This window comes from Setaria viridis, chromosome 8 (genome assembly GCF_005286985.2).
Source record: "Setaria viridis chromosome 8, Setaria_viridis_v4.0, whole genome shotgun sequence".
NCBI classification, from domain to species: domain Eukaryota; kingdom Viridiplantae; phylum Streptophyta; class Magnoliopsida; order Poales; family Poaceae; genus Setaria; species Setaria viridis.
This window is the reverse complement of record NC_048270.2, coordinates 4,346,853-4,371,734: the sequence shown is the minus strand read 5'-3', so window position 1 is coordinate 4,371,734 and position 24,882 is coordinate 4,346,853. Positions and strand designations below refer to the sequence as shown.

The following is a 24,882-nucleotide window of genomic DNA, read 5'->3' as shown; positions in this document are numbered from 1 at the left end:
AGATATGATATTTGTACCTTCTTTCTTCTCCCAGTTGGTCTGTTAATGTCAGAGCACTTTGTAAGGCCATGAGGGGGGAATATGCTGCTGTATGGTTGGAATCCTGTTGGTGGCATCTTTGGCAGGGAGTTGTTCAAATTAGTGGTGGATGTCCGCTGCAAGCCTGCAACTGGACTCAAGAAGCAGCAGCATATTCTCAGGAGCAAGGATGTGTGTCAAAGAAGGAACCCTGCATGCAACAGACAACGGACGGCTGGAGGTTGATGTGTGTTAAAGAAGGAACCCTGCATGCAGCAAACAACGGACGGCTGGACGTTGTTATCACCAAAATACTGGCTGTAAAATCTTGTGTTTTTTCGGGAATAACTGGCAACGGGACAATTTCATGGATGCAGTATATCAGGGCATCTCCGCCGTTGGAAGACACGTATGGGCTACAGTTCTTGGTGAAATCCACCCATAGAAACCCAGAAGCCAGGATCCATCTTAAGGCCAAGAATGCGCAGACAATATTCAACGGACCACGTTGCACAAAGAGGAAAATGTTTCTTTTGCCAGTTTTACATGGTACACAGAAAAGAGAGGAGAAATAAAGTATCTGCCAGAGCCAGGACAAAAGAGAGGGTGGCAAGAGGATTGCAGGAATCCAGAAGGCTAGCCTCCACCTCACAATTCATATCTCTTGTCCTTGTGTGCCTCCAGTTGCGCAACCTTATATGCCAGCCGGTGCAACACTTCTCAAGCCCCTAAGGAAAGATTGTGTGTCAAAGAAAGGATAGTGCTTGTCTCCTTGTGTTCAGGACCAGAAGCAATGGCGTTATCTGCTACTCTCCTCAAGTCGTCTTTCCTTCCAAAGACGGCCGAATGGGGCACCACGCGCCAGGCTGCCGCTCCCAAGCCGGTGACCGTCTCCATGGTTGTCCGTGCTAGCGCCTACGCTGATGAGCTTGTCCAAACTGCAGTATGATTTCTGAACACAAGAAGTATAATTCTGCACCATTTACCATGCATGTATGCTAGTTTTATGGTTTTTTATTAACTTGCAGAAGCTTGTCTGCATAAGTAGAAAATGATGTAGTGTCAAGATAGTTTTAAGTAACTTCACATATAGATCCTTGGGTGAGCAATCGCCCTAAAGTTTTGCTTAGCATAATTCAATTACTGCAACTTGAGGATTCATTAGAAAAGTTAACCCATTGGCTGTTCTGATCCCAAGATTACTTGATTATGCATATACACACTAGTCTAAATCTACATTTTCACACTGCATAGTTTATATAGCATCGGTTTAGGAAAATTTCCACCCTGTTTTACATCTTCAGAAGCAAAAGAAAAAAGTGATCACCTAACCAAAAAGAACTTGGGAAACTCACAACATAGCAGAGATGAATTTGTAGATTAGACATCTCTGCATCATCACATGACACAGGTCAACACCAGTAGCTATAATTATAGGCTAAGAAGCAGTATGCCACACAGAATTTTGACTGACTCAAAGCTATTTCGATTGCATTTTAGATAATTTGAAAGGTCCTGCTTTTGTTCGGCGATACATCTGAAAAATTCATAATCTGTACAAGTTGCTACGGTCTCGAACTTTTTAAAGCACATTTCATCAGCTTAGAAAAGTAATTTCTTTTCTATTGAACAAGGGAAGTTTAGATGATCGGTTCAATTACGATTCAGAATATTACAAGCTTTATTCTTCTTGCTGCAGAAAACCATCGCATCTCCAGGAAGGGGTATCCTTGCCATGGATGAGTCAAACGCTACCTGCGGCAAGAGGCTTGACTCCATTGGCCTAGAGAACACTGAGGCCAACCGCCAGGCTTACAGGACCCTCCTTGTCAGTGCTCCGGGACTGGGACAGTACATCTCTGGTGCTATCCTCTTCGAGGAGACCCTCTACCAGTCAACTGTTGATGGCAAGAAGATTACTGACGTCCTTGTTGAGCAGAATATCGTGCCCGGTATCAAGGTCGACAAGGTATGTGGAGGGCTCCAAACTACCACATGACATTTTGTGAATTCAACTCTGATAAGAGCCTTAGGAAGCTAGGTTTCGTGATAATCTATTTCAAGACAGAAGACAATTGCATTACTCTAAACTTATGCTCAATCTCAGGGTCTTGTGCCACTTGCTGGTTCCAACAACGAGTCATGGTGCCAAGGTCTTGATGGCCTCGCTTCACGCGAAGCAGCCTACTACCAGGCTGGTGCCCGCTTCGCCAAGTGGTGATAAATGTGCCCCTGGATTAGCAGTTACTTTCTGTTATGTGACATATAGGTCCCGTTTATGACATGAAGTTCTGTCACAGGCGCACTGTTATCAGCATCCCCAATGGTCCATCTGAACTTGCCGTGAAGGAAGCTGCCTGGGGCCTTGCCCGCTATGCCGCGATTTCTCAGGTATCCTACCATTTTCAACAGCCAGAAACGCTCACCAGTTGAAAAAGGACCATTGGTTTCCTTTCGACATGCATGTATATAAACATATACTATCTGTGGATACGCTAGGACAACGGCCTGGTGCCAATTGTGGAGCCTGAAATCCTTCTTGACGGTGAGCACGGCATCGAGAGGACCTTCGAGGTTGCACAGAAGGTGTGGGCCGAGACCTTCTACTACCTGGCTGAGAACAATGTGATATTCGAGGGCATCCTCCTCAAGCCCAGCATGGTCACCCCTGGTGCTGAGTGCAAGGACAGGGCCACCCCTCAGCAAGTTGCCGACTACACCCTCAAGCTCCTCCGCAGAAGGATCCCTCCTGCCGTCCCTGGCATCATGGTCTGTAACATTTTTTCCTCTTGCTGCATATGCATATACTTGCCAAGAAATTCAGATGGTGTTCTGACGACTGAAATTGTTTTCCTGTTGCACCCAAACAAAAATGCAGTTCCTGTCCGGTGGGCAGTCTGAGGTTGAGGCGACCCAGAACCTGAACGCCATGAACCAGAGCCCCAACCCGTGGCATGTGTCCTTCTCCTACGCCAGGGCTCTTCAGAACACCTGCCTCAAGACATGGGGCGGCCGGCCAGAGAACGTGAAGGCGGCTCAGGATGCTCTGCTGCTCCGCGCCAAGGCCAACTCCCTGGCGCAGCTCGGCAAGTACACCTCCGACGGCGAGGCCGCCGAGGCCAAGGAGGGAATGTTCGTCAAGAACTACGTCTACTAATACGCGCTGCTAGTAGCCTAGTACCTACCTCGAGGGCACACTGTAGGCAGTGTGCCATATTACAGGTTCAGATGGGACAAAGAGTACACTGCGATTTTACTATCCTCGGTATGCTGGTACTGCAGGTTCGCATTCACATGGTTACTACCTTATGTGGCCTGTGGTATGCTGGTACTAGAGGTGTTGGTCTGAACAGCTCAGGCTTGACCCAAGTAAGAGCAGTGCAAATTCCCAATTTCCAGAAAACAGGAGGACCTCCAAAGGACTTCAATGTAATTTTAATTTCTTTCAGAGGTCCTTTTGCAAGGGGCTGGATGTAAAAGTACTTTTATAATAATCCAAGCCATTGTGCTTCTCAAAAAAAAAGGAAAAGAAAAAAAGAAAACAGACAAGGTGAAGGATTTTTCTACCCCAGCTACTGGACTTGTTGGGCGCTGTCGGCGACGAGGTCCGCGACGCCTTGGTCGGGTGCACAGCCGTGAGGGAGATCCCCGAGAGGCTCAGCTCCCTCGCGCGCGACGGAAGCACGAGCACGATGATCGCCGGGATGGGCGCGCGGCTGTCGGAGACGCTCATGTCAGCATACGCCGGCAGGGCGGCCGAGCTCTTTGAGCGGCTGTCGGGGAAGCTCATGTCGGCGTACGCCGGCAAGGCGGCGGCCGAGCTCTGGGAGCGGCTGGCAAAGTTCTGGGCGGGGTTCCTGCTGCGTACCTGTCGGCGTCGACGAGGTCGGCCAAGCATAAGATCTACCTCCAGGGGCGCGGGGAGCTCACGACGCACCTGTGGCTGTTGCTGTCCCATGCTGGGTTCCTCGGCAGAACACGCCATGGCGAGCAGCTGCTTGACCCGGTCGACCTCAACAACGCCTAATCAGTCCTGTGACAAGAATTATATAGCAAGTACTACAAGAAACAACATGAGTAAGTACCAGGAACAAAAATGACTTCCTGCGCTGTGTACGGAGGAAGAAGGGGAGCCGGGGCGGCCTGGGCTGAATGTTGAGATGGGCTAGTTTAGGTCGAGTAGGAGAAAGAGAAGAAAAAAGAAGGAAGGAATTGGGTTGAAGAGGTCAGGGCTTGGCCCAAGTGCACTGTATCGGGAGAAGGATTTTTCTAGCGTGGCTACTGTATCCCGAAGCTTATTTATAAATACTACAAATTAATAGGGCACACAGAGGATTTATAGAACAAGTTTGTGAATATCTTGGAAAGCCAATTCCCTGTATATTTTTTTAATTCGATGTGCACAAGGAAATGCACCGCATACTTCAGTGTAATAAACTTATGATTTTTCATGCTTGATTTTTATGTGTAAAAAAATCCATAAACTTTCCAAATTTTACGATAGATTCAAAAGAATCGAGTGAAAATAGAAACATATACGTAATTAATGGCCGGGCTACTATCTCGGCGCATCCAAAGGATGCTAGCGTTGGATTTCTCTTGCTCAACCGCATCAGACAAGACAGTTGCTGGTTTTTCACAGCTTTAGATGATGGATTTTTGGATCCAAGGCACTAGATCTTACGATGATTCGAACATTTGGCTGTTTCTCAATTTTTTTTCGAAACGTAGTAACACTTACATATACACACATTCACCTTTATAAATAAATGTCACCAAATGGAGATGGACTAGGGCCGTAGTCATGGATCGAGGAGGAGAAATGGAGTGGTCTTTCCTTAGGCCGTCGTGGATTCCAGTGAGAGCTCAAAGTGGCATTTTCTAACTACATAATTTTTATTATACACCTAAATACACGTTATGTATAGGTACATAGTAAAATTAAATAAATATTTTTAAATTTGGAGTACTTTAGAGTTTGGACAGTACAGTTTACATAAAAAAAAGAAATTACATCAATATTCCTCCTACATAGCTGTCGAGAGCAAAAGGGCCAGGTGTGGCCTTTCCCTTGGTCGTCATCATCGATTCCGGTGAGGGCGGCCCGGCCCAACCCAAACAAGTTCTTATATATACATATAAGCGGTGGAATTCCTATACATCGGAAGATTTAAACCAACATATCTTCCATTGTTTGAGATTGGTGTAAATAGGGAAGAACGGGTGAGATTGATTCAATCTGAGGAAGCACCACGTGGAGCAGGCGTACCCGCGTGCGCTTCCCTGCAAGGGTGGACCAAGTACGAGACACATGTCACTGTGTGGTAGGAGGGGGCGGATGGGATGTTAAATTAGATTCAAATTTCAAATATTTTTTCTCTTAAACTATGAATCCGATTTGAAATCCGTTTAAACCATAATTTTTTTGCAATTAATGCAACACAACGAGCTCCAATATGTTATTTCAAATTTTTTATTTTAACATTTGAACATTTTTAATGTACTAGTTCAATATCTTTTTTACTATTTCAACATTTTTTATTTTAAAATTCCAACATTTTTAATGTACTAATTCAACATTTTTATGTACTGTTTCAATATTTTTATTTTAACAGTTCAATCGTTTTCAATATACTATTTCATCATTTTTTAATAATCTTCAACATTTTTGTGTATCGTTTCAACATTTTCATATACCCTTGACTAGTGGTAATATAAGGCAAATTTTCCAGTTAATAAGAGAAATATTTAGCAAGTTTTTAATTGAGTTGATTGAGTAGCTAAAAACTCCTAGGATACCTTATATTTGGGAATAAATTTTGAACCCACGGAGGAAGCAGCGTACCCTTCATCGTCGACCGGAACAGACAACACCACAGATTGAGACGAGGGCACGAGGCATCGCATCTCCCCTGGTGAAGTTGCAGCTGAGCCGCGCGGTGGCCGGTGATGGGCGCACAATGAATCGGGCGATGACGGATGACCATGCTGTTGATTCCATATCCGCAGCTAGCTCGGAGCCTCCGAATGAATCTCCGAACCCTGCTGTTGATCGAGCCATCAAGATGCAGCCCTGATTGCACGCCAACGATGGATGGATCCAACTGAACTACTGACGGTATGGCCTACCAGCCTATGCCTTAACAATAGTACGATAGTGCATTATTAATTGGTATTTGATGATTGACATTTTGAGTCTTTGATTAGTAACAATTATCAACAGAATAGTGCCCAGAAAAACTGTATTATTGATAGATCGAACATTGATTAGCGATGCATATTGTTTGGATTTGCGAGTTCTAGGTGGTTAAAAATGTAAGATTCCTTTGAGTTAAGTGAGGTACTTTTGTAGCATTGTGCTAGTTTCCAGTTTTAGAAGAAATTACTGGTTGATAAATATGAGTTCATAAATTACTGATTTGTTAGAAGAAAATTCAAGGTAATATGTGTAAAAATGTTTGAGGTAATATTGTTTTTTGGATGCACTTTATAAGTGTTTACAATAAGTAACATTTCATATATATTACTACTACTTTTTTTTTTGAACGAATGGGCACGAGACGGTGCCTATTTCATTGATAGAGCAGAGTGATACAGAATAGTTTCAGATTGCGATTTGTTACATGATTACTCGCGAGAAAGAAAAAACGCTAAAGCTTTGGCCCCTGCTAGGATCCATGTGCTTGCTTCCTCTTTTACTTTTGCGAGCAAAGAGGTCGTTGTCATCTCATGATGGTTGAAGATTCGCCTGTTTCGCTCGTTCCAGATCTCCCATATTAGCAGTAGCGTCATAGAGCATGTGCCCTTTCTAGGCGCTTCTGTCTTGGTAGTCATATTCATCCACCATTCTAGAGCGGTTTCCGTTGAGGCCCATTCCGAGGGGTGTATGCTTGGTTGAGATGCCCAGGTGGCCACTAGGCTCCATATGCGTTTGGTGTATCTGCATTGGGCTACCAGATGGTGTGCTGTTTCCTGTTGTGTACGGCATAAAGGACATGTAGGGGAGTGAGGCCATCCTCGCCGCGCGAGGCGGTCGGCCGTCCATACACGGTTTTGGAGAATGAGCCATGCGAAGAACTTGCATTTCGGTGGCGCCCAACAGTGCCATAGTGTTTTGTATTGCGGCGCAGAAGTAGATCCCAAGAACTGTGCTTTATATGCCGATGCCGCTGTGTATTTGCCATTCGATGTGAATTTCCATTGGATTGTGTCTTCCTGTTGCACTTGCATTTGTGGCCTTATTAGGGCTGCTAGACGCCATATAATTACAAATTCTTGGAGGTGTTGTATTGTCAGTCCATTCTGGAGGTTTATGTCCGTCATCCAGGTGTTGTTGTGTAGTGCTTCTGTTAGTTTTTTATGCTTTCCTCTGGATAGCATATATAGGTTTGGCGCAATGTCCTTTGGTCTAATTCCTTGTCCCCAGGCGGAATGCCAGAAGCTCGTTTTGCATCCATTGCCCACCACGATCGTTGTGCAGGCCGCGAATAGTCGTTTGTCGGTTTCGTCACATGGCACCTCCGTTCCAATCCATGTTTTCTGCGGGGATTCCCATTCGTGCCATATCCAGCGTAGCCTCAAAGCTCTGGCGAATTTGTGTAGATTTAGGACGCCTAATCCTCCGTTTTCTCTAGGTAAGCAGGTTTTGGTCCAGTTAACTTTGCATTTGCCACCTATCAGCGTTGCGTCTCCCGCCCAGATGAAACGTTTCCTTATTCTGTCGATTTCGTCTAGAACTTCCGTCGATGCTTTTAGGACGGTGAGCAGATATAGTGGCTGCGCCGAAAGAACTGTCTTTGTGAGACAGATCCGTCCTGCTTGGGAGAGGTTGCGACTATGCCATCCGGATAGCTTCTGCGTTGTTTTGTCCAATATGGGCTGAAAGTCCAGTTTCCTTAGGCGTCTGATCGCAAGAGGGAGACCAAGGTACCGGATTGGGAAGCGTGTATGAGCAATTGGCCATTGTGAAAGTATTTCTTCAAGATCAATGTTGGCACAGCTGATAGGGGTCACGGTTGTCTTTTGTAGGTTGGTTTTGAGTCCAGTTGCCTCCCCGAAGAAATCCAAAAGTTTTGTTAGGTGTGCAACATCTCGTTGTGTCGGTTTGATGAAGATGACCGCGTCGTCCGCATACATGGAGATGCTTGTGCGTGGCGTGCGCCCTCCTATCTTTGTTAGTAACCCCATTTCCGTCGCTTTATGTATTAGTTGATACAACGGGTCTATCGCGAGGATGAAGAGCAGGGGGGATAGTGGGTCTCCTTGTCGTAGTCCTCGTCCGTGTACTATTGGATCAGATGGTGCCCCATTTATGAGGACTGTTGAGGTTGATGTGGCTAATAGAGCAGTTATCCAGTCCCGCCATCGTGGGGGAAAGCCTCTATTCTGCATCAGTTCTAGTAGGTAATCCCAGCGAACAGAGTCAAATGCCTTAGAGATGTCCAGTTTCATTAGTAGTGTTGGCGTTCTATGTCTGTGAAACCTTCTGGCCATATTCCGTACGTAGAGGAAGTTGTCATGAATGCTTCTGCCTTTTATGAAGGCGCTTTGGCTTGGCGATATCAATTTCTCTAGGTGTGGTTGTAGTCTTATTGCCAGAATTTTGCTAATGATTTTTGCGATGGCGTGTATGAGGCTTATTGGTCTAAACTCCTGGATTCTTTCAGCTCCGTCTTTTTTGGGTATTAGAACGATGTTGGCCGTGTTTACTAGGTTGAGGTCATTGCATCGAGCATTGTAGAAAGCTTGCACTGCTAGTATTACATCGGCTTTGATTATGTTCCAGCACGATTTGAAGAACAGACCAGTATAGCCGTCAGGTCCTGGTGCTTTGTTTTTAGGGAGGTCGGCTATGGCGTGCAGTATTTCGTCTTCCGAGAAAGGGTTATCAAGTCCTGATAAATCCACCTGTTGGAGCGGCAACTGTTCCCAATTAAGCGTTTCGACGCGGTTGGCTGGTGTGGACATAACATTGTCGAAATGATTTTGGATTATTTGCTGTTTATCTATGTGATTTACTGCCCATCCGTTTTCTATCCTTAGTCGTTGGATGAAGTTTTTCCTCTTTCTTCCATTTGCCTTTAGATGAAAGAAACGCGTATTGGCATCTCCTTCGTGTAGATAGGTTATCCTGGAGCATTGCTTCTTCCTAGCCTTTTCTATGGCCGCCCATCCTAGAAGTCTTGGCTTGAGTTTGCTCCGTAGTTCACGTTCTGATTCGCTGAGTGTTCTTGTTTCTTCTGCTATGTCCAGGCGCAGGATAACTTCTTGGGCCATGTGCAATTTTAAGCGGGCGTCGGAGACGTGCTTGCGGCTCCATGATCGCAAGGCGCGAGCTGTTGTGTGTAGCTTGTCATTCAGCCTATGAAATGGTTCAGTGTGTCTCGTCGCCTTTGACCATGCCTGGGCGATGACCTCGTAGAATCCTGGTAATTTCGGCCAAAAATTTTCAAATTTGAAAGACGCTGGTTTGCGAGGACCAGATTGTTGCGCCAGTAGGAGGGGACAATGGTCTGAGTGCGAGGAGGAGAGAGCGTGCAGGACATGGTCGTCAAATTGCAGATCCCATTGCTCATTGCAGAATATTCGGTCAATTCGCGATAGCGTCGGTTGTTGTCTTGCATTACTCCAGGTGAATCTTCTGTTCTGTAAATGTATTTCTTTGAGCCCGCAGTGATTTAGCGTTGCTCTAAAGCTTCTCATTAGTCGTCTGTTTAAGTTAGTGTTATTCTTGTCTCTTGCGCTATAAATGAGGTTGAAATCGCCCAGTAGTAGCCATTTGGTGTCGTCATCAGGCCGTATGGCGCGCAGGTGGCGTAGGAAAGTAGTCTTTGCTGATTGTCGAGATGGGCCGTATACCGTCGTTAGTCGGAAATGTAGGTTATTATGTTTGATCGTTGCTGTTGCTGAGATAGAATAACGTCCTATTTGGAAGTTCTGCATGTCGAAGATCCTGTCATCCCAGAGAAGTAGGATTCCGCCCTTGGTGCCGATGGCCGGTTTGTATGCGTAGTTATTTAGGCGAGGGCCGCCTAGGAGGTTGGCTAGGGTGGCGTCAATAGTTTGCAGTTTTGTTTCTTGCAGGCATGCAATGTGACACGGCGTTGCCAGCATTGTTTCACGTACTGTGAGGCATCTGGCGGGCGCGTTTAGGCCTCTGACATTCCAGCTCATTATTTCGAAGTTGCTATTCATCTATGTGACCTTTGGTACTCGTGCTAACGGTCTGGGTGTTTTGTGGCTCACAGTTTGTGTATTGCAGTTGGGAAGCGATTGTATTGACCGTGACCGCGTTGACCATGTTGACCGTGTGGTCGTGCCGTACGTTGTCGTTGTTGTTGTCGTCGCGCATAGTAGTGGTTCCCAAGCGTACTGTGTATCTCGAGGGGGTTGTTCCAGGTGGATAATTTCTCTTGCCGGGCGCGGGCAGCTTAGCAGTTGTCTCCCGAATGTTAGGGCGCCAGTAGCGAAGTGCATAGTTCGTAGGTTTCGCCCGAAGGTCACAGCCAGCAGGGCTAAAATAAAGGCCTCCTCGAAGGTCGCAGCCAGCAGGGTGAGGCGTAGAGGTAGGTACTATATAAAGGTAGCAATACATGGAGTAGTAGTAAGTCGCATGGTACGGTGCAAGGACTTCACTGTCATGCCGCTTCTTGGTCCAGCTGCTGAAGCTCTCCCACCCCATCACCAGCCATCTGGAGCAGTGCGCCATTCACCTGATCAGCGGCTTCGTCGTCAAGATCGAAGAGTGCAGTCATAGCGGCGATGATGAAGTCCGGTAGTGGTCCCTGGAACATGTTAAGGAAATCCTGCAAGACCTGCTCTATTGGCACCATTTCATCATTTCCTATTCCTAACTTCCTCCAGAGGTTCCTCTGTGCACGTTCTACTGCTGGCATTGTTGGCTTTTTTGCGAGGCGTGCACTCCGCCGCACCTTGCTCATGTCAAAGGTGCGACCTCGGCGTTGGCGCTGCGGTGCAGGCTGCAGCAAAGCTTGCGGCGGCGGTGTGAAGAGGTCTTCTATTTGTGGGCCTGGCGCTGTGGTGTCTATGTGTGGCGTGAGATCATCTGGAGTGAGATGTTCTGGGCATGTTTGTGAAGCTGTGGGCCTGGCTGAATTTGCATCGGGTTGGTATTGGGTTGTATGCAGTGGCTGCGGTGGCTTATTGGCCTCATTGGTGTTCTTGGGCTTGGCTGAGTGTGCGCGGGCCGGCCCAGGTGTGAGTGTAGTGGCTGGAGTCAGAAAGGCCTGTTGCGGCCCAACTTCCAGTTGCTTGTGGTGCTGCCCATCTGAAGCACCTGTTGAACCGGCCTGCTGTGGAGAAGGCCCACTTACTGGCATTAGGGCAATGGCGTTGATTTCCTGGGCTGGCGTCGGCCCATGGCCCATAGCTCCTTCTTCATCAGCAATGCAGAGGAAGTCTAGCGCCCGGTCGACGTCCTGGATCGTCGGCGTTGCCGTCACCGCTGTTGGGGCCGGTGGTAGCGCCGCTCGCAGCCTGTTGAAGACGCGCGGCAGCGGCACCGGATCGGACCAGGCTTGTTCCCCTGCCACCGTGTCTTTGATCCCGAGCCGATCGGCAAGTAGGCATGCTTTGCGGATGTACTCATCGGCGCCAATGTGCCAAAATTGTTTCCTGGCATCCAGAGTTGGAGTATCAGCTGTGGGAGGGGCGTTGAGTACCTGGTGTTGGGCGTAGCTCTTGAGCGTCACGGCTTGCGCCACGAAGAGGGCCTGGAGCTGCGACGGCGGTAAGTGGCGCAGCTCTGGATCGCCGGCTTCATGGCGCCGCCCATGCGCGGGTGCGTAGTTGCGTCTTGGGGGTGAGCGTGTACGGTCGCGGCGCATCATCCCGGCGGAGCTCCAGTAGTCGTCGCCGAGCGGACGCCCTTGTCCTGGATGGTCATAGTCGTCGTCGGCATCGTCGGCGTCATCATCGCGGCGGGCCGGCCACACAAATGGCCGGTCGTCACAATGTTGCCTCGCCGGGCGGCGTCTTGTGCGGTCCTCCTTGTTGGCTGGTTCGTGATGGGCGCTCACGCCGCGCCTAGTCCCGTCTGCTCCAGCGCCGCCCGCGACCCTGCCGTCATGTTCTGTTCTGGGGGCACCCCTTGGCGCCTGTCGTCCTCTACTGGGTCCAGCGTCGGCGCGTAGCTCCCGCGGTGGCCGGGGTAGCCGCGCCGGGAAGCGTGATCGTGCATCAGATGGCGCACCGTCGGCGAGGCCGTAGCGCCAGTCGTAGCGGCGGCGAATGGGGATGACGCCTTGCGGGTTGTCGATGGCCTGTTGGAGGTCTCTTGCCGCCGCCGAATAGTCCTCAAGCACTGGCATGTGGATGAAGACCTCGTATCGGGCCCCTTGCTGCCATGGCGACTGCAGGGGCTCGGCCGAGACTGCAAAAGCTGAGGATTGTGTTGTTGGATTGTGGGTGAAAGCCAGCCATACCTTTTTCGGGATCTCGCTCGGATCCACCGTCCAGGCCCATAGCTCGATGTGCCTGGAGTCTGCCGGCTGCAGAAGGTCCGTGACGATGTGCTGCAGGGCACATTTGTGGCCGATGACCCGCTCTACTATCTCCAACGTCTAGGCGTGCGGCGGGATGCCGTCGAGGCAGAGGCGCACCCTGTAGAAGATGCGGAAGCCGAGGGCGTGCGTGAGGCTCCTCCAGGTGCGCAGGCAGATGTCGATGCCGGCTCCGGTGAAGCGCCCTCGATGACGTGCCTCCGCCGTGTGCTCCGCTTGCTCGAACTTGATGAGGTACGGCTCAGGTTGATGGAGCGTGACGGTGACGTCGCCCGGGCGCAGGCGGAGTTCCCTGATGAGAAGGTTGGCGATGTCCCTGGCTCCGGCGTCAGGCGGCAGGTGCATAGCCCAGGGCACGAGTGCACAGGCTTCCCAATCTCTCGCGTCGTGTTCAAGGTGGAAGGAGCTGGAGACAAAAACGGTTTCAACATCTGGCCGTGTGTGCGGGTCTCCGATGGCCATTTTGGATCTGGTGGTTCTTGGCGCAGGTGTAGGCTGGCTGTCGAAGGTGGCCGTGCGGCGCGGCGCTGTGTGGTGGTGGCGGCGTGTGGAGGTTTGGGGATTTCTGGGCGGAAGGTGTCTGGCGGGGGCTGGAGCTTGGGATCTTTGGGGATTTCTGGGCGGAAGGTGTCTGGCGGTGGCTGGAGCTTGTGATCTTTGCGGCGGTGCAGCAGCTGGTTGCGTGGTGCGGATCTGCGCCTCACGTCGCGCCGCCCGGCAGTCGCGTTCCCGGTGCCCAAATCGCCGGCACCGGAAGCAGCGCACGGGGTCGCGGCACGCTGAGGCAGAGTGGTCAGGGGCGAGGCATCTGAAGCACCGGCCTTCGGTCTCTCGTTTGAAGGTGAGCAGCGCCTTGGTTGGTGCTCGTCTTGAATGGCTTCTGGCGCTCCGGTCACTTCCGCCATCGCTTCGCCGCGCCTCGGGCCGCGCCTGCCGCCGCGTCCTGCGGCTCGTCACTGGCTGCCAGTCATGGCGCACCAAAATGTGCTGAGGTATCCTCTTTACTTCGCCGTACCGGGGCCTGAGTAGTGCCGCTGACGTCGGGTCTTCAATGCGCCGCGTAGCCGTCCTGTCGTCGGAGTAATTCCGGCGTCCATGAGCTGGAGCGCGCGCATCGCCGTGGCGTCGCAGGGTCGCTGGGTGAGTGAAGCGTCCTTCTCTGACCACTGCTGCATAGGACCGCGTCTTGTCCGTTTGGGCGAGGTTGAGGTTGTAGCTTCCAGGGCGTAGATCTTGCGGCGGGATCCTCAGATCCGGTGAAGGGATAGGCGGATCCGGTGATGCCGGCACCCAATCGACCTCGGGAGGCGGTGAATAGTGGATCCGTGGAGGTGGCGGCGGCGGGGAGGTGGCGATGAACTGTTCCCAGGCTCTCCTCGTGAGCGGGGTCGGCGGGAATGGCGGGCGAGGGGTCGGGTTAGGCAGAGTATTCACTGGAGTTCTTCGGGTGGGGAGGGGGCTGGGCTGGGCGGCGGCGGTGGCGGCGGGTAGCGTGGTAGCAGAGGAGGGGGAAGGGGGAAGGGGGGCTGGCGGTGGGGAGCGTGGGGCTCTCATTTTTTTTTTGTTACGATTCCTTTTGCGCGTATATATTACTACTACTGTTGTTATTATTTTTGTTTTATTTATATGAAGGGTCCCGCTTCTAGTTAGGGCCCGGGCCACACCAAAATCTCAGGACCAGACCTGTTTTTTTCATCAATCGGACCATCAATCTGCACATACATCTGTTAGGCTTTCGAAAATCTCTAGAGTGAACTTGTGAAGGCTCATCCATTACTTCAGATGCCTTCGCTCTCAAACCTCTTCGCAGCCCAGTCCGCAACTGGCAGGCCCATTAAAAAAACAAAAACCAATCTTCAGTAAACCAGCAAAACTATCGCAAGTCCAAAGTAAAGTGACCATGTCAGCTACATGGGCCTTGAGCAATAATGCTAATATTGACAAAGCTAGAGCATTTTATCTCCCAGACTAGTATGGGCGAACTGAAACACATTATGGCATAATATTGACAAACACCAATACAAGTAAAGTAGTAAACACACACTGACAATCAGAGAACCGAACTGAGATATGAAATGTTGTGCGACTGACGTGGAATTGAACGAACTGATCTCCACCACAATTGAGGTAACTGAATGTCTACACACCAGACACGACATTGCACGCCGTACAGGCAACGAGGTCTAATTCTTGTCTCCTTGGTCCGTCCGGTTACTCTGTCCTCTGCAGCCTCTCTGCCAGGGTCTCCATCCCCATGTAGGACAGAAGCAGCCACACATGGGAGAGGTACTCCCCGCCCTTCCCAAGGCCCTTGGCGTGCAGGTACCCTCTGCACCTGCCGGCGGAGAAGCACAGCATCTCCACCCACACTCCTTGGATTATCCTCCACCTCACAGCCGCCTGCATGGCAGGACCCCTGAGCTCATCGGCCAGCCCCAACGCATCCCGAATGAGACCTAATCTTTCACCTGGGGGTACCGCAATGATGCTTGCACTAATGTCCCTATCATTGGGCATTGGCTCTTCCATGGCATTCAGTCGAATCATGCGCTTGAGGTTGCCATAGGCGGTCTTGAACAGACGGCTCCTGGTGCCAGTCATTAGCATCTCCGGATTCACGAACAGCAGGTACATCAGGTAGTTGGATATCTGCCTGCTGGTTCTAGACATCTCCCTGATGATCTCTTCCTCTGCGTCGACGACCATGGAATGAAAGCAGAAGTCTGTGGCGAGGTGCCAAATGAGGACGGCCTCATCGAAAGGCCTATTGATGTGCACTAGCAGCTCCATTTGATTCTCCCGCTCGAGAGTCCGCTGGCCTCGGCAGTCGTTGAAGCTGATGTAGGTAGCCGCGTCCGTGATGCGCTCTTGCCACCCTCGCTGGACATGCTCATAGACAAGGTTGGTGATGTCGATGGACGACCTGCATGGCTCCATGGACCAGAGCTGGTCGAGGGTGTCCTTGCAGACTAGCAAGGTGGCGAGCTTCCTGAGCCCCCTGTGCCTCCTGTTGCGGGCCATGTACCCTATGAGGTTATACTGGGCAACTTGGGTTGGCCATGGCAGCTTAAACACAATGCCACAACACTCCAGGAATGGCTTCACATTAGCTATGAGGTACTCCAGAACCGTTGTGCCCACCAGCAAGATGTATGTGACCATGACATCGCTCTGGTTATAGCCGCTGTAGTTGCCCGTGTCGAAGACCTTGATGGCTTGCACTATTAGGTATGCCACTAGGAACCGCAGCATAGCACCTATCCGGGCACGATTAACCACCAATCTCGTAGGGCCACAGTAGTTAGGTGTATATTTGAACACTCTTTCCTTGGTGTAGCTAGAGCCTATCAAACGTTGAGGAGAGCCCGGATTGCACCAAACCATACACTTCGTCGTCTGTATTACGCAGAATGTAGCTTAGGTTCCTGAGCCGATCATCGTACGAATATACAATATCGACGAATAGGGTATAAGGCTTGCGTTCCTCGTCATTAGGCTGTAACGGTGGACCTTCATTGTTAGGCTCTAACGGTGGACCTTCATTGTTATTAGGCTCTAACGGTGGACCTTCATTGTTAGGCTCTAACGGTGGACCTTCATTGTTATTAGGCTCTAACGGTGGACCTTCATTGTTATTAGGCTCTAACGGTGGACCTTCATTGTTAGGCTCTAATGGTGGACCTTCATTGTTAGGCTCTAATGGTGGACCTTCATTGTTAGGCTGATTATCCCACCAAAGGTGACATGCAGCTTCCACGAATGCTTCCAATGTGTTAATCTCTCCATTTTCAACTGGTCTCCACATGGAAGTCAGGCTAGTGATGCTAGCGTTCTTGAGAGCCCAAGGCTTCTCGAAACATTTTAGAATCTCCGGGGCAAAAACCAAAAGTGTTGTTTTCCACAATATTGTTTCTTCACTTGGCGAGGTCCAAGACTTCCAAAACACGTAGATGGCGACTGTGACCTGAGATAGGTGAACAGAAATGAGTATTGCACCTTACAAAAACCAAAATATCAGCAGCAAGTTGCCCACTTGTGAGCTTATACCTTTTTTTTTAAAAAAACAAATGCTTTCCGTGTATATAGACCTTTTCAGTTGTGTTACATCGATCCCTGTTTCTTTGGATTATATTAAAATGTATACCTACATTTGACATATATGTCCAGCACTATATTCCATGATGAATGGATCAAATTGGAATTTACGCTCATACTCCGAGCACATGAGGACAACTAAATTGTAACGAAGCATACGTACATGATAAAGAAGCATGCATCTATTATTACTATACCAATTACAGTCTCCCCGAAAACTCGCACATCAATCAGAGAAAAAGAAAAGCACCTGGCCGGTTGTTTAATTGGTGGTTCCAAATTATAATGGATCAGATTAAAATAAAGAGTCCATATGATTTAAGATAGACAATAAAAACATATCTGGCCAGAAACAACAATTCGATCAACAAGGGGAAATAATAATAGGAAAAGGAATCTCCCAAACCGATGATATAAAAAATTAGGCAAGCAAACAATCAAGCCGATCAGCTCAATAAAATAAAAATAGGGAGTCCCCAAACCAATGTACCAAGTGTTAGGGCCTAGCCTAGGATCTCTAGATGCACATCTAGTCGGAATCGTGAGAGAGATGAGGGACATGGTGTTCCTGGTGTGTGTGTCGAGAGTGAGAGAGAGAGAGAGATAGGGTACCTTCACCCCTAGAGGTGGGAGCAGCAGAGCTGCTGGCCATCGCGGGTTCGGTCGGTGGAGTCTGCGCAAGGCAGCGACGCGTAGTGCCGAGTCCGGTCGCCAGTGAGGTGGCGGTGGTGCTTCCCGCCGCTACTGCGCAACCTAGATCGGTAGGTGTGTCGGTGGGACGGCTGGCTGCGGCGAACCTCGTGAGCCGAGCCGGGTCCCCCACCCTGTTTATATATCGCAGCGCGACAGGGGCCCACCACCCATTGCTAGGGTGAGCGCCCCCGATCAGGGCGCTAATCAAGGTCCCGATTGGCCTTTGGGCCCATCGGGAAAGAGATCAATCTAACATTCTCCCCCTTGATCTCATCATTTACTTTTAACTTTACACTTTTCACTTTTATTCGTTTCATCGTAGATTAATATGTAGAGCATGCCTCATCGTCACAGCTTAATTGCCGATAGAATCAACAGCTACAACACACCTCTCTATTTTGAAACAATTCTGTTTCTTTTGGGCCTTATCCAATCCAGGAATCATAGGCTTTCCCTTAAACCCATGCCGGCTAAGTGTTCTCTGAACACATTGGGAGGTAAGCCTTTCGTGAGCGGATCCGCAAGCATATCTTTTGTTCTTATATGCTCGAGACTTATAGTGTGATCCTGGATTCTGTCTTTCACAACATAAAACTTTATCTCAATGGCTTTGGAAGCATTGCTTGATTTGTTGTTGTGAGCATAGAATACTGCTGGTTCATTGTCGCAGTACATCTTTAGTGGTTTGTGAATACAGTCAACCACTCTCAATCCGGGTATAAATTTCTTTAGCCACATTGCCTGCCCCGTGGCCTCATGACATGCTATAAATTCTGCATGCATCGTTGATGACGCAGTTACTTTCTGTTTTGAGCTTCTCCATGAGATAGCTCCTCCTGCGAGAGTGAATACGTATCCAGACGTGGATTTTCTATCATCTTTGTCTCCCGCAAAGTCTGCATCTGAATACCCTTTTATCTCTAGGGAATCAGATCTCTTATATGTAAACATGAGTTCTTTTGTGCCTTGCGCGTAGCGCAACGCCTTCTTTACCATCTTCCAGTGTTCTATACCTGGATTACTTTGATATCTACCAAGAACCCCAGTGACAAAAGCTAAGTCAGGGTGAGTGCACACTTGGGCATACTGTAAGCTTCCGACAGCTGAAGCATATGGAACCGCTTTCATTTGATCGATCTCGTACTGGTTCCTGGGACATTGAAAATTCCCAAAACTGTCGCCCTTGACTATAGGAGCAGGTGTGGCCTTACTCGCATGCATATTGTACTTCTTTAGAACCTTTTCTAAATATGCCCTTTGCGATAATCCAAGGACCCCATTCAATCTATCTCGGTGAATTTCTATGCCCAAAACATATGTTGCTTCACCAAGATCCTTCATATCGAAGTTTGAGGACAAGAACTTCTTTGTCTCTTGCAGTAGACTGATATCACTGCTTGCAAGTAAAATATCATCCACATACAGGATTAGGAAAATGTATTTCCCATTTTTGAACTTTGCATAGACACAATTGTCCTCTATATTCTCTTGAAACCCAAATTTCTTTATTATATCATTAAACTTTAGATACCACTGTCTAGAGGCCTGCTTTAATCCGTAAATGGATTTCTTTAGACGACATCCCATATTCTCTTTGTCTTCCATGACAAAATCCTTTGGTTGTTTCATGTAGACATTTTCTTCTAAATCCTCATTTAGAAATGCCGTCTTTACATCCATCTGATGTAACTCTAAATCAAAATGTGCAACTAGTGCCATTATGATTCTAAAAGAGTCTTTACATGAGACAGGAGAAAAAGTCTCATTATAATCTATTCCTTCTCTTTGTGTAAAACCTTTTGCCACAAGTCTCGCCTTATACCTTTCTATATTCCCTTTGGAGTCACGTTTAGTCTTGTAGACCCATTTACAGCCTACTGTTTTGGCTCCTTTAAGAATCTCCTCAAGTTCCCAAACATTGTTGGAACTCATCGATTTCATCTCATCTTCCATGGCCTCTAGCCACTTCGATGAGTGAACACTTTTCATGGCTTCCTCATATGAAGTGGGATCACCTTCTATATGAACTTCTTCTGTATTATAAACTTTATAACAATCAGGGATAGCTGATTTTCTGACCCTTTGAGACCTTCTAGGTCCCTCACTTTCGGGCACATTCTGTGCCTCTGCTTGTGGCACACTGGTCAGAGGTGGCTGCTGCAACTCTTCCTCGTGTGTAATGATGGGTTCAGTTGGCTCCTGAAGGACAGGTTCCAAAACTTCACTCATCGTTTCCACGGGTGGAATCACAGCAGGTGCCTGCACCACAATATCAGGGACTGTAGCGGGTGCTTGCACCACGACCTCAGGAACTATTGGTGCGGGAATAATAGGTAGTGAGAAGTATGGTTCCTGAATCATCGGATTAGGTGCACACACCCGCTTCTCCTCAAGATCAATCTCTCGAGCTACCATGCTCCCCCTCACCATCTCATCCTCTAAGAAAATCGCCTGTCTCGTTTCTACAAACTTTGTATATCTGTCTGGACAGTAGAAACGAAAACCCTTTGATTTTTTCGGATAGCCAATGAAGTGGCAACTTACTATTTTGGGATCTAGTTTCCCGATGTTTGGGTTAAACACTTTGGCCTCAGCTGGGCTCCCCCACACACGCAGGTGGTTTAGTGAGGGTACTCTTCCTGTCCATAGTTCGTACGGTGTTTTGGGCACCGACTTACTTGGCATTCTATTTAGAATGTGAATGGCGGTCTTCAACGCCTCCATCCACAGTCCCAATGGTAAGGTGGAATAGCTCATCATGCTGCGCACCATATCCATCAGTGTACGGTTACGCCTTTCAGCTACTCCATTTTGCTGAGGCTCGCCCGGCATCGAATACTGGGCTACTATGCCATTTTCTGCAAAAACCTTGCAAAAGGTCCAGGAACTTGGCCAAATGGGGTATGTCGACCATAGTACTCCCCCCCACGGTCGGATCTTACTATTTTGATTCTTTTGTTATGCTGATTTTCAACTTCAGCTTTAAATATCTTAAATTTATCCAACGCTTCTGATCTTTTCTTTGATTGGATAAATGTAACCATAACGGGAGTAATCATCTGTGAATGTTATGAACAAGTCATAGCCATCCACGCTTTTCACAGGAAATGGTCCACAAATATCAGTGTGGATTATCTCTAAAACTCCTGTGCTACGTTTAGCGCCTTTTTTAATTTGCTTTACAAAATTTCCTTTAATGCAATCAACGCATTGTTCTAAGTCTGAGAACTTTAATTGAGGAAGAATTTCATTCTTAACTAGTCTTTCTATTCTCCCCCTCGAAATATGGCCTAAACGATAGTGCCATAATTTCGACGATATTTCATGAGTTCTCTTTCTCTTCTTTGTTTCTTTCTCTGACGAGGATACATTCATATTCACATCAAACACAGAATTTACTTTTTCACGCAATGATAATAAATACAACTCATTGTGAAGGATGGCAACACCAACACATGCATTATCGAACCAAATGGCACACTTTCCATTTCCAAAATGACATTCATAACCATCATGGTCCAAACGTGAAATACTTATCAAGTTTCTGTGTAATGAAGGAACATAAAACACATCTCTAAGTACAAGCATGAAACCATCAACTAGCTCTAGAGAGACATCGCCAACAGCTTCAACTTCTGCTTGGACTCCATTTGCGACTTCAACGCATCTTTCGCTTCTTTGCGTAGTCCTCGTCGAACGGAATCCCTGTAAAGAATTTGCAACATGAACAGTTGCACCTGAGTCAATCCACCAAGTAGATTTCAAATACTGTGTATACAAGGATTCATTTACAAAAGAAATAGTATTCTCACCTCCTTTTGCCATTATTGACTTTAACCAGTCGGGACAGTCTTTCTTGAAGTGCCCCTTTTTCTTGCAGTGTAGACATTGATCTTTATCTACTGTGAGAGGCTTTTGGTGATTCTGCTGCATAGGAGCTTTTCCTCGTGCCTTGAAAGAGGGGTTAGCAATCTTTTTCCTGTTATCCTTCACATAGTGCAATGAGCCACCATATGAGGATCTAAGTCTATCCTCTTCCTGCATGCACATGGCTATCATTTTTTCCATGTCCCACTGTTCTGGCTGCATGTTATAATTGACAACAAAAGTGTCAAACTCTTTAGGCAGAGAAGCAAAAACCAAATGAATAATGTGCCCAGGCTTGAGCTCAAGATCCATAGGCTTCAACTGTGCTGCCAAGTTATACATCCTCATGATGTGATCTCTTATGCCAGTCCCTCCTCCATTGTACCTCTCTGTGGCCAGCTGCTTGAACAGCTGGGTAGCATATATCTTTGAGGAACCAGTGAACTGATTCCTTATCTTGTCGAGGTACTCGGAGACGGAGTCACACTCTGCGATCGAGCCCAAAATGGCAGGCTCAATCGTATTCTTTACCAAAGCCATGCATTTCTTGTTGGCAGTGGTCCACTGTTTGTTTTCAAGGGTGTATGCCAACTCCAGTGGAGCATAGTCCCTTTCCTTTTGCTGCCATGCAGCATCATCATCACCTTCAGCCCTCACTGGCTTCTGTGGAGCTTGTGGCCGTGGTGTGGTCAGCACCCAGTCAACTTCTCCACAAACGAAGGAGAACTCAATTTTCTTCCTCCATTCTGTATAGTTGTTGCCTTTCGAAATGGGTATCTCTTTGAGACAAGCCATTAAGTTGAATGATCCTGAAATTTACAATCCATAAGTGAGATATAACAACAATTGCATGACTTATTTCCAACGTTGGTCAAAAAATAAAACATACAACTGTTGATGCAATTTAAAACTATATCACCGTTGGGCAGAAATAGAAATAAAAGCATCAAAAAGACTTTTGAATCATGATACAATTATTAACAACGTTGGTCAAAAAATAACAGCACCATGATCTAATTAACTTTATCATGCTCTCACAAAATTTAATTGTCTCGTTGGTTCAAATTAAATTTAAATGGAGCAATAAATATGACTTTTGCAGCGGAAACTGTGAAATAAATCTATTTTCAGAGGCAAAACACTGTACAAACTTTATTAATCTCTAATACAAATTATCCCCTTGGTTCAAATTAGATTAGAGACTAAAACTGTGCAAAAAAACATCAATTAAATGCTTCTGGAAATAGAAAAAACTAAAAAACAGATGTTACTGTGCAAAACGCGAAATTCGGCCCAGCCGCGAAAAACGGCCCACAGCCCGTTCCCGCGCGCGGCCCGCTCGCGCGACGCAGCCGGCCCGTTAAAACGGCCCACTAAGACGGCCCGCCAACAACGGTTGGCGCTGGCCTCCCGCGCGGCTGCGTTGCGCAGGCCACAACTTGGGCCTGGGCCGCCGAAGCGGCCCAGCGCTTCCTCCTGCCTGGGCCAAAACTGGCCCGATCGATCTCGACCGCCCATCCAAATCCGACGGTCGAGCGTTATTCTCGGCGGAACAAAACCGGCCGACGGCCGGCCCCTGGAAAAACCCTAGCTCATTTGCTTTTTTCCCCCGCGAGCGCCCGCCGTGGCGGCGGCGGCGGGGCCGTCTCTCCCGCGCCCGGCGATGGCCGGCGACGGCGGTGGAGGGATGGCCCCGCCGGCGCACGGCCGCGGCAGCCTCCTCCCCATTCTTTTCTAGCCTCCCCCCTTTCTCCCTCCGAAAACCCCGAAAAGACGAGATCCAGAGGGCCATGGCGACCATGGAGAAGGGCCGGCGCCACCGCGGGTCCCCTCGCCGGCGCACGCGTCCACCCCGAGGGTTGGGCGCGCCGCCGTCGAGCGGTCCTTTGGTGGTGCTGTTGCGCCCCCCCCCCCCCCCCCCCGAGCCCCGAGCGGATGCGCCGGCGGTTCGGGTGGACTTGTTCCCCGGCGAGCCCGAGGCTCGGCCGGCCTTTGCCGCTCGCCGTCGGTGGACGTGCGGCGGTAAGGACGTCAGCAGGTAAGTCTCCCGCGTCTCTCTTTTCTTTAGATCTAGGGTTAGGGTTAGGGTTTCATTTTTCTGTTTCTTTTTCGATCTTCTTCTTTTCTCGATCTACTTCTTTTTCCCGATCTAGAAGAGCTTCTAGGAGGTGTCTGATACCATTGTTAGGGCCTAGCCTAGGATCTCTAGATGCACATCTAGTCGGGATCGTGAGAGAGATGAGGGACATGGTGTTCCTGGTGTGTGTGTCGAGAGTGAGGAAGAGAGATAGGGGTACCTTCACCCCTAGAGGTGGGAGCAGCAGAGCTGCAGGCCATCGCGGGTTCGGTCGGTGGAGTCTGCGTAAGGCAGCGACGCGCAGTGCCGAGTCCGGTCGCCGGTGAGGTGGCGGTGGTGCTTCCCGCCGCTACTGCGCAACCTAGATCGGTAGGTGTGTCGGTGGGGCGGCTGGCTGCGGCGAACCTCGTGAACCGAGCCGGGTCCCCCACCCTGTTTATATAGCGCAGCGCGACAGGGGCCCACTACCCATTGCTAGGGTGAGCGCCCCCGATCAAGGCGCTAATCAAGGTCCCGATTGACCTTTGGGCCCATCGGGAAAGAGATCAATCTAACACCAAGAAAGTTCGATCGCTACAAGAAAAGGAAGCGTTCTCTGTTAAAAAAAAGAGATATGTTGTTCAAAAATATAGAGATAAATGCAACTATATTTTTCACGGGATCGAAGGCATGCATAAACCAAGGACGCATACCGAAAATATGAAGTCCTTTGGTCATGGTTAATAAAGTTGTAGACTTATTTGCCTACACAATCGCTAAAAAAAGTTGTTTTGCAACATAAAGTCCTTTGGTCATGGTTAATAAAGTTGAGTTGCTTTTAATGTTTATATGAGGACAAAAATAATGAGGACTCTCTTATGAAACCCAGATATATTTTTAGCATTGTTTTAATGACACCTTGTTAAGCACTGTTTGGACTAAAATTGAGAAATGTGATGAGACAGAAGTAAAATTTCCCAAACTTTGACTATATTTTATTCATGATGTTTGAACTATATCTCCATTTGAGAAACCTAGCTAAACGCCTTCATGTATACTGTGTTCAAATTTCCCAAACTTTGACTATGAAGCTCTAAGCAAAGCTATTTAAAAACGGAAGTAATAATATGCTCAAATCAGCTAATGCAGAAATTATGAACCATGATTCTTGCACTAACCTGAGACAATGCAGTTAGGACATGCCGCCTCCAAAGCTCATTGTCCTCAATGTTGTATGCAGTTATGCCGTCCTGCCCACCAAGGTGCATCAAGAGGATGGGCGCCCAAACCACCTCAATTCTGGAGCTACTCTTGTCCTTAGCTATCTGGGGGGCACACCCCTCCTTGTGACGATTGAAGAGGGTGGCAAGGGCGTATATGGCTATGGCATCGCCGCCTATGTAGGCGAGCCAGGTAAAGAACCTTAACCAAGATGGGATATTGTACTTGCGTAAGATGGCCGAGATGAATAGGAAGTACTGGAGAAAGAGGCTACACAGGACGAGGAAACGCAGCTGCGACTCCTCCCACCATCCCACTAATTCTGAGAAGTAATCCATCTGGCCTGTCACTAACTTGTAGGAGTACTCTACAGATCCAAGCTCCTGAGCATCTCCTTAAATACATAGTAGC

General features: G+C 48.4%; 3 protein-coding genes across 3 annotated transcripts; 1 reads left to right on the top strand and 2 right to left on the bottom strand.

The window, feature by feature from the left end:
* Positions 1-736: 736 nt before the first annotated feature.
* On the top strand, positions 737-3,277 carry LOC117833916 (fructose-bisphosphate aldolase, chloroplastic). The gene is made up of 6 exons (XM_034713508.2): positions 737-961; positions 1,718-1,987; positions 2,126-2,235; positions 2,319-2,409; positions 2,518-2,787; positions 2,897-3,277. Exons 1-6 carry the CDS (start codon positions 812-814, stop codon positions 3,173-3,175), a joined length of 1,170 nt encoding a protein of 389 aa, XP_034569399.1. The 5' UTR covers positions 737-811; the 3' UTR covers positions 3,176-3,277.
* Positions 3,278-14,750: 11,473 nt separating this feature from the next.
* On the bottom strand, positions 14,751-15,791 carry LOC140220176 (uncharacterized). The gene has a single exon (XM_072290212.1). It carries the CDS (start codon positions 15,789-15,791, stop codon positions 14,751-14,753), a length of 1,041 nt encoding a protein of 346 aa, XP_072146313.1.
* Positions 15,792-15,876: 85 nt separating this feature from the next.
* LOC117834211 (uncharacterized) lies at positions 15,877-24,809 on the bottom strand. The gene is made up of 2 exons (XM_034713838.2): positions 24,429-24,809; positions 15,877-16,503 (listed from the first exon to the last, which is right to left on the bottom strand). The coding sequence occupies exons 1-2, from the start codon at positions 24,807-24,809 to the stop codon at positions 15,877-15,879; spliced, it is 1,008 nt and encodes a 335-aa protein (XP_034569729.2).
* Positions 24,810-24,882: the final 73 nt, after the last annotated feature.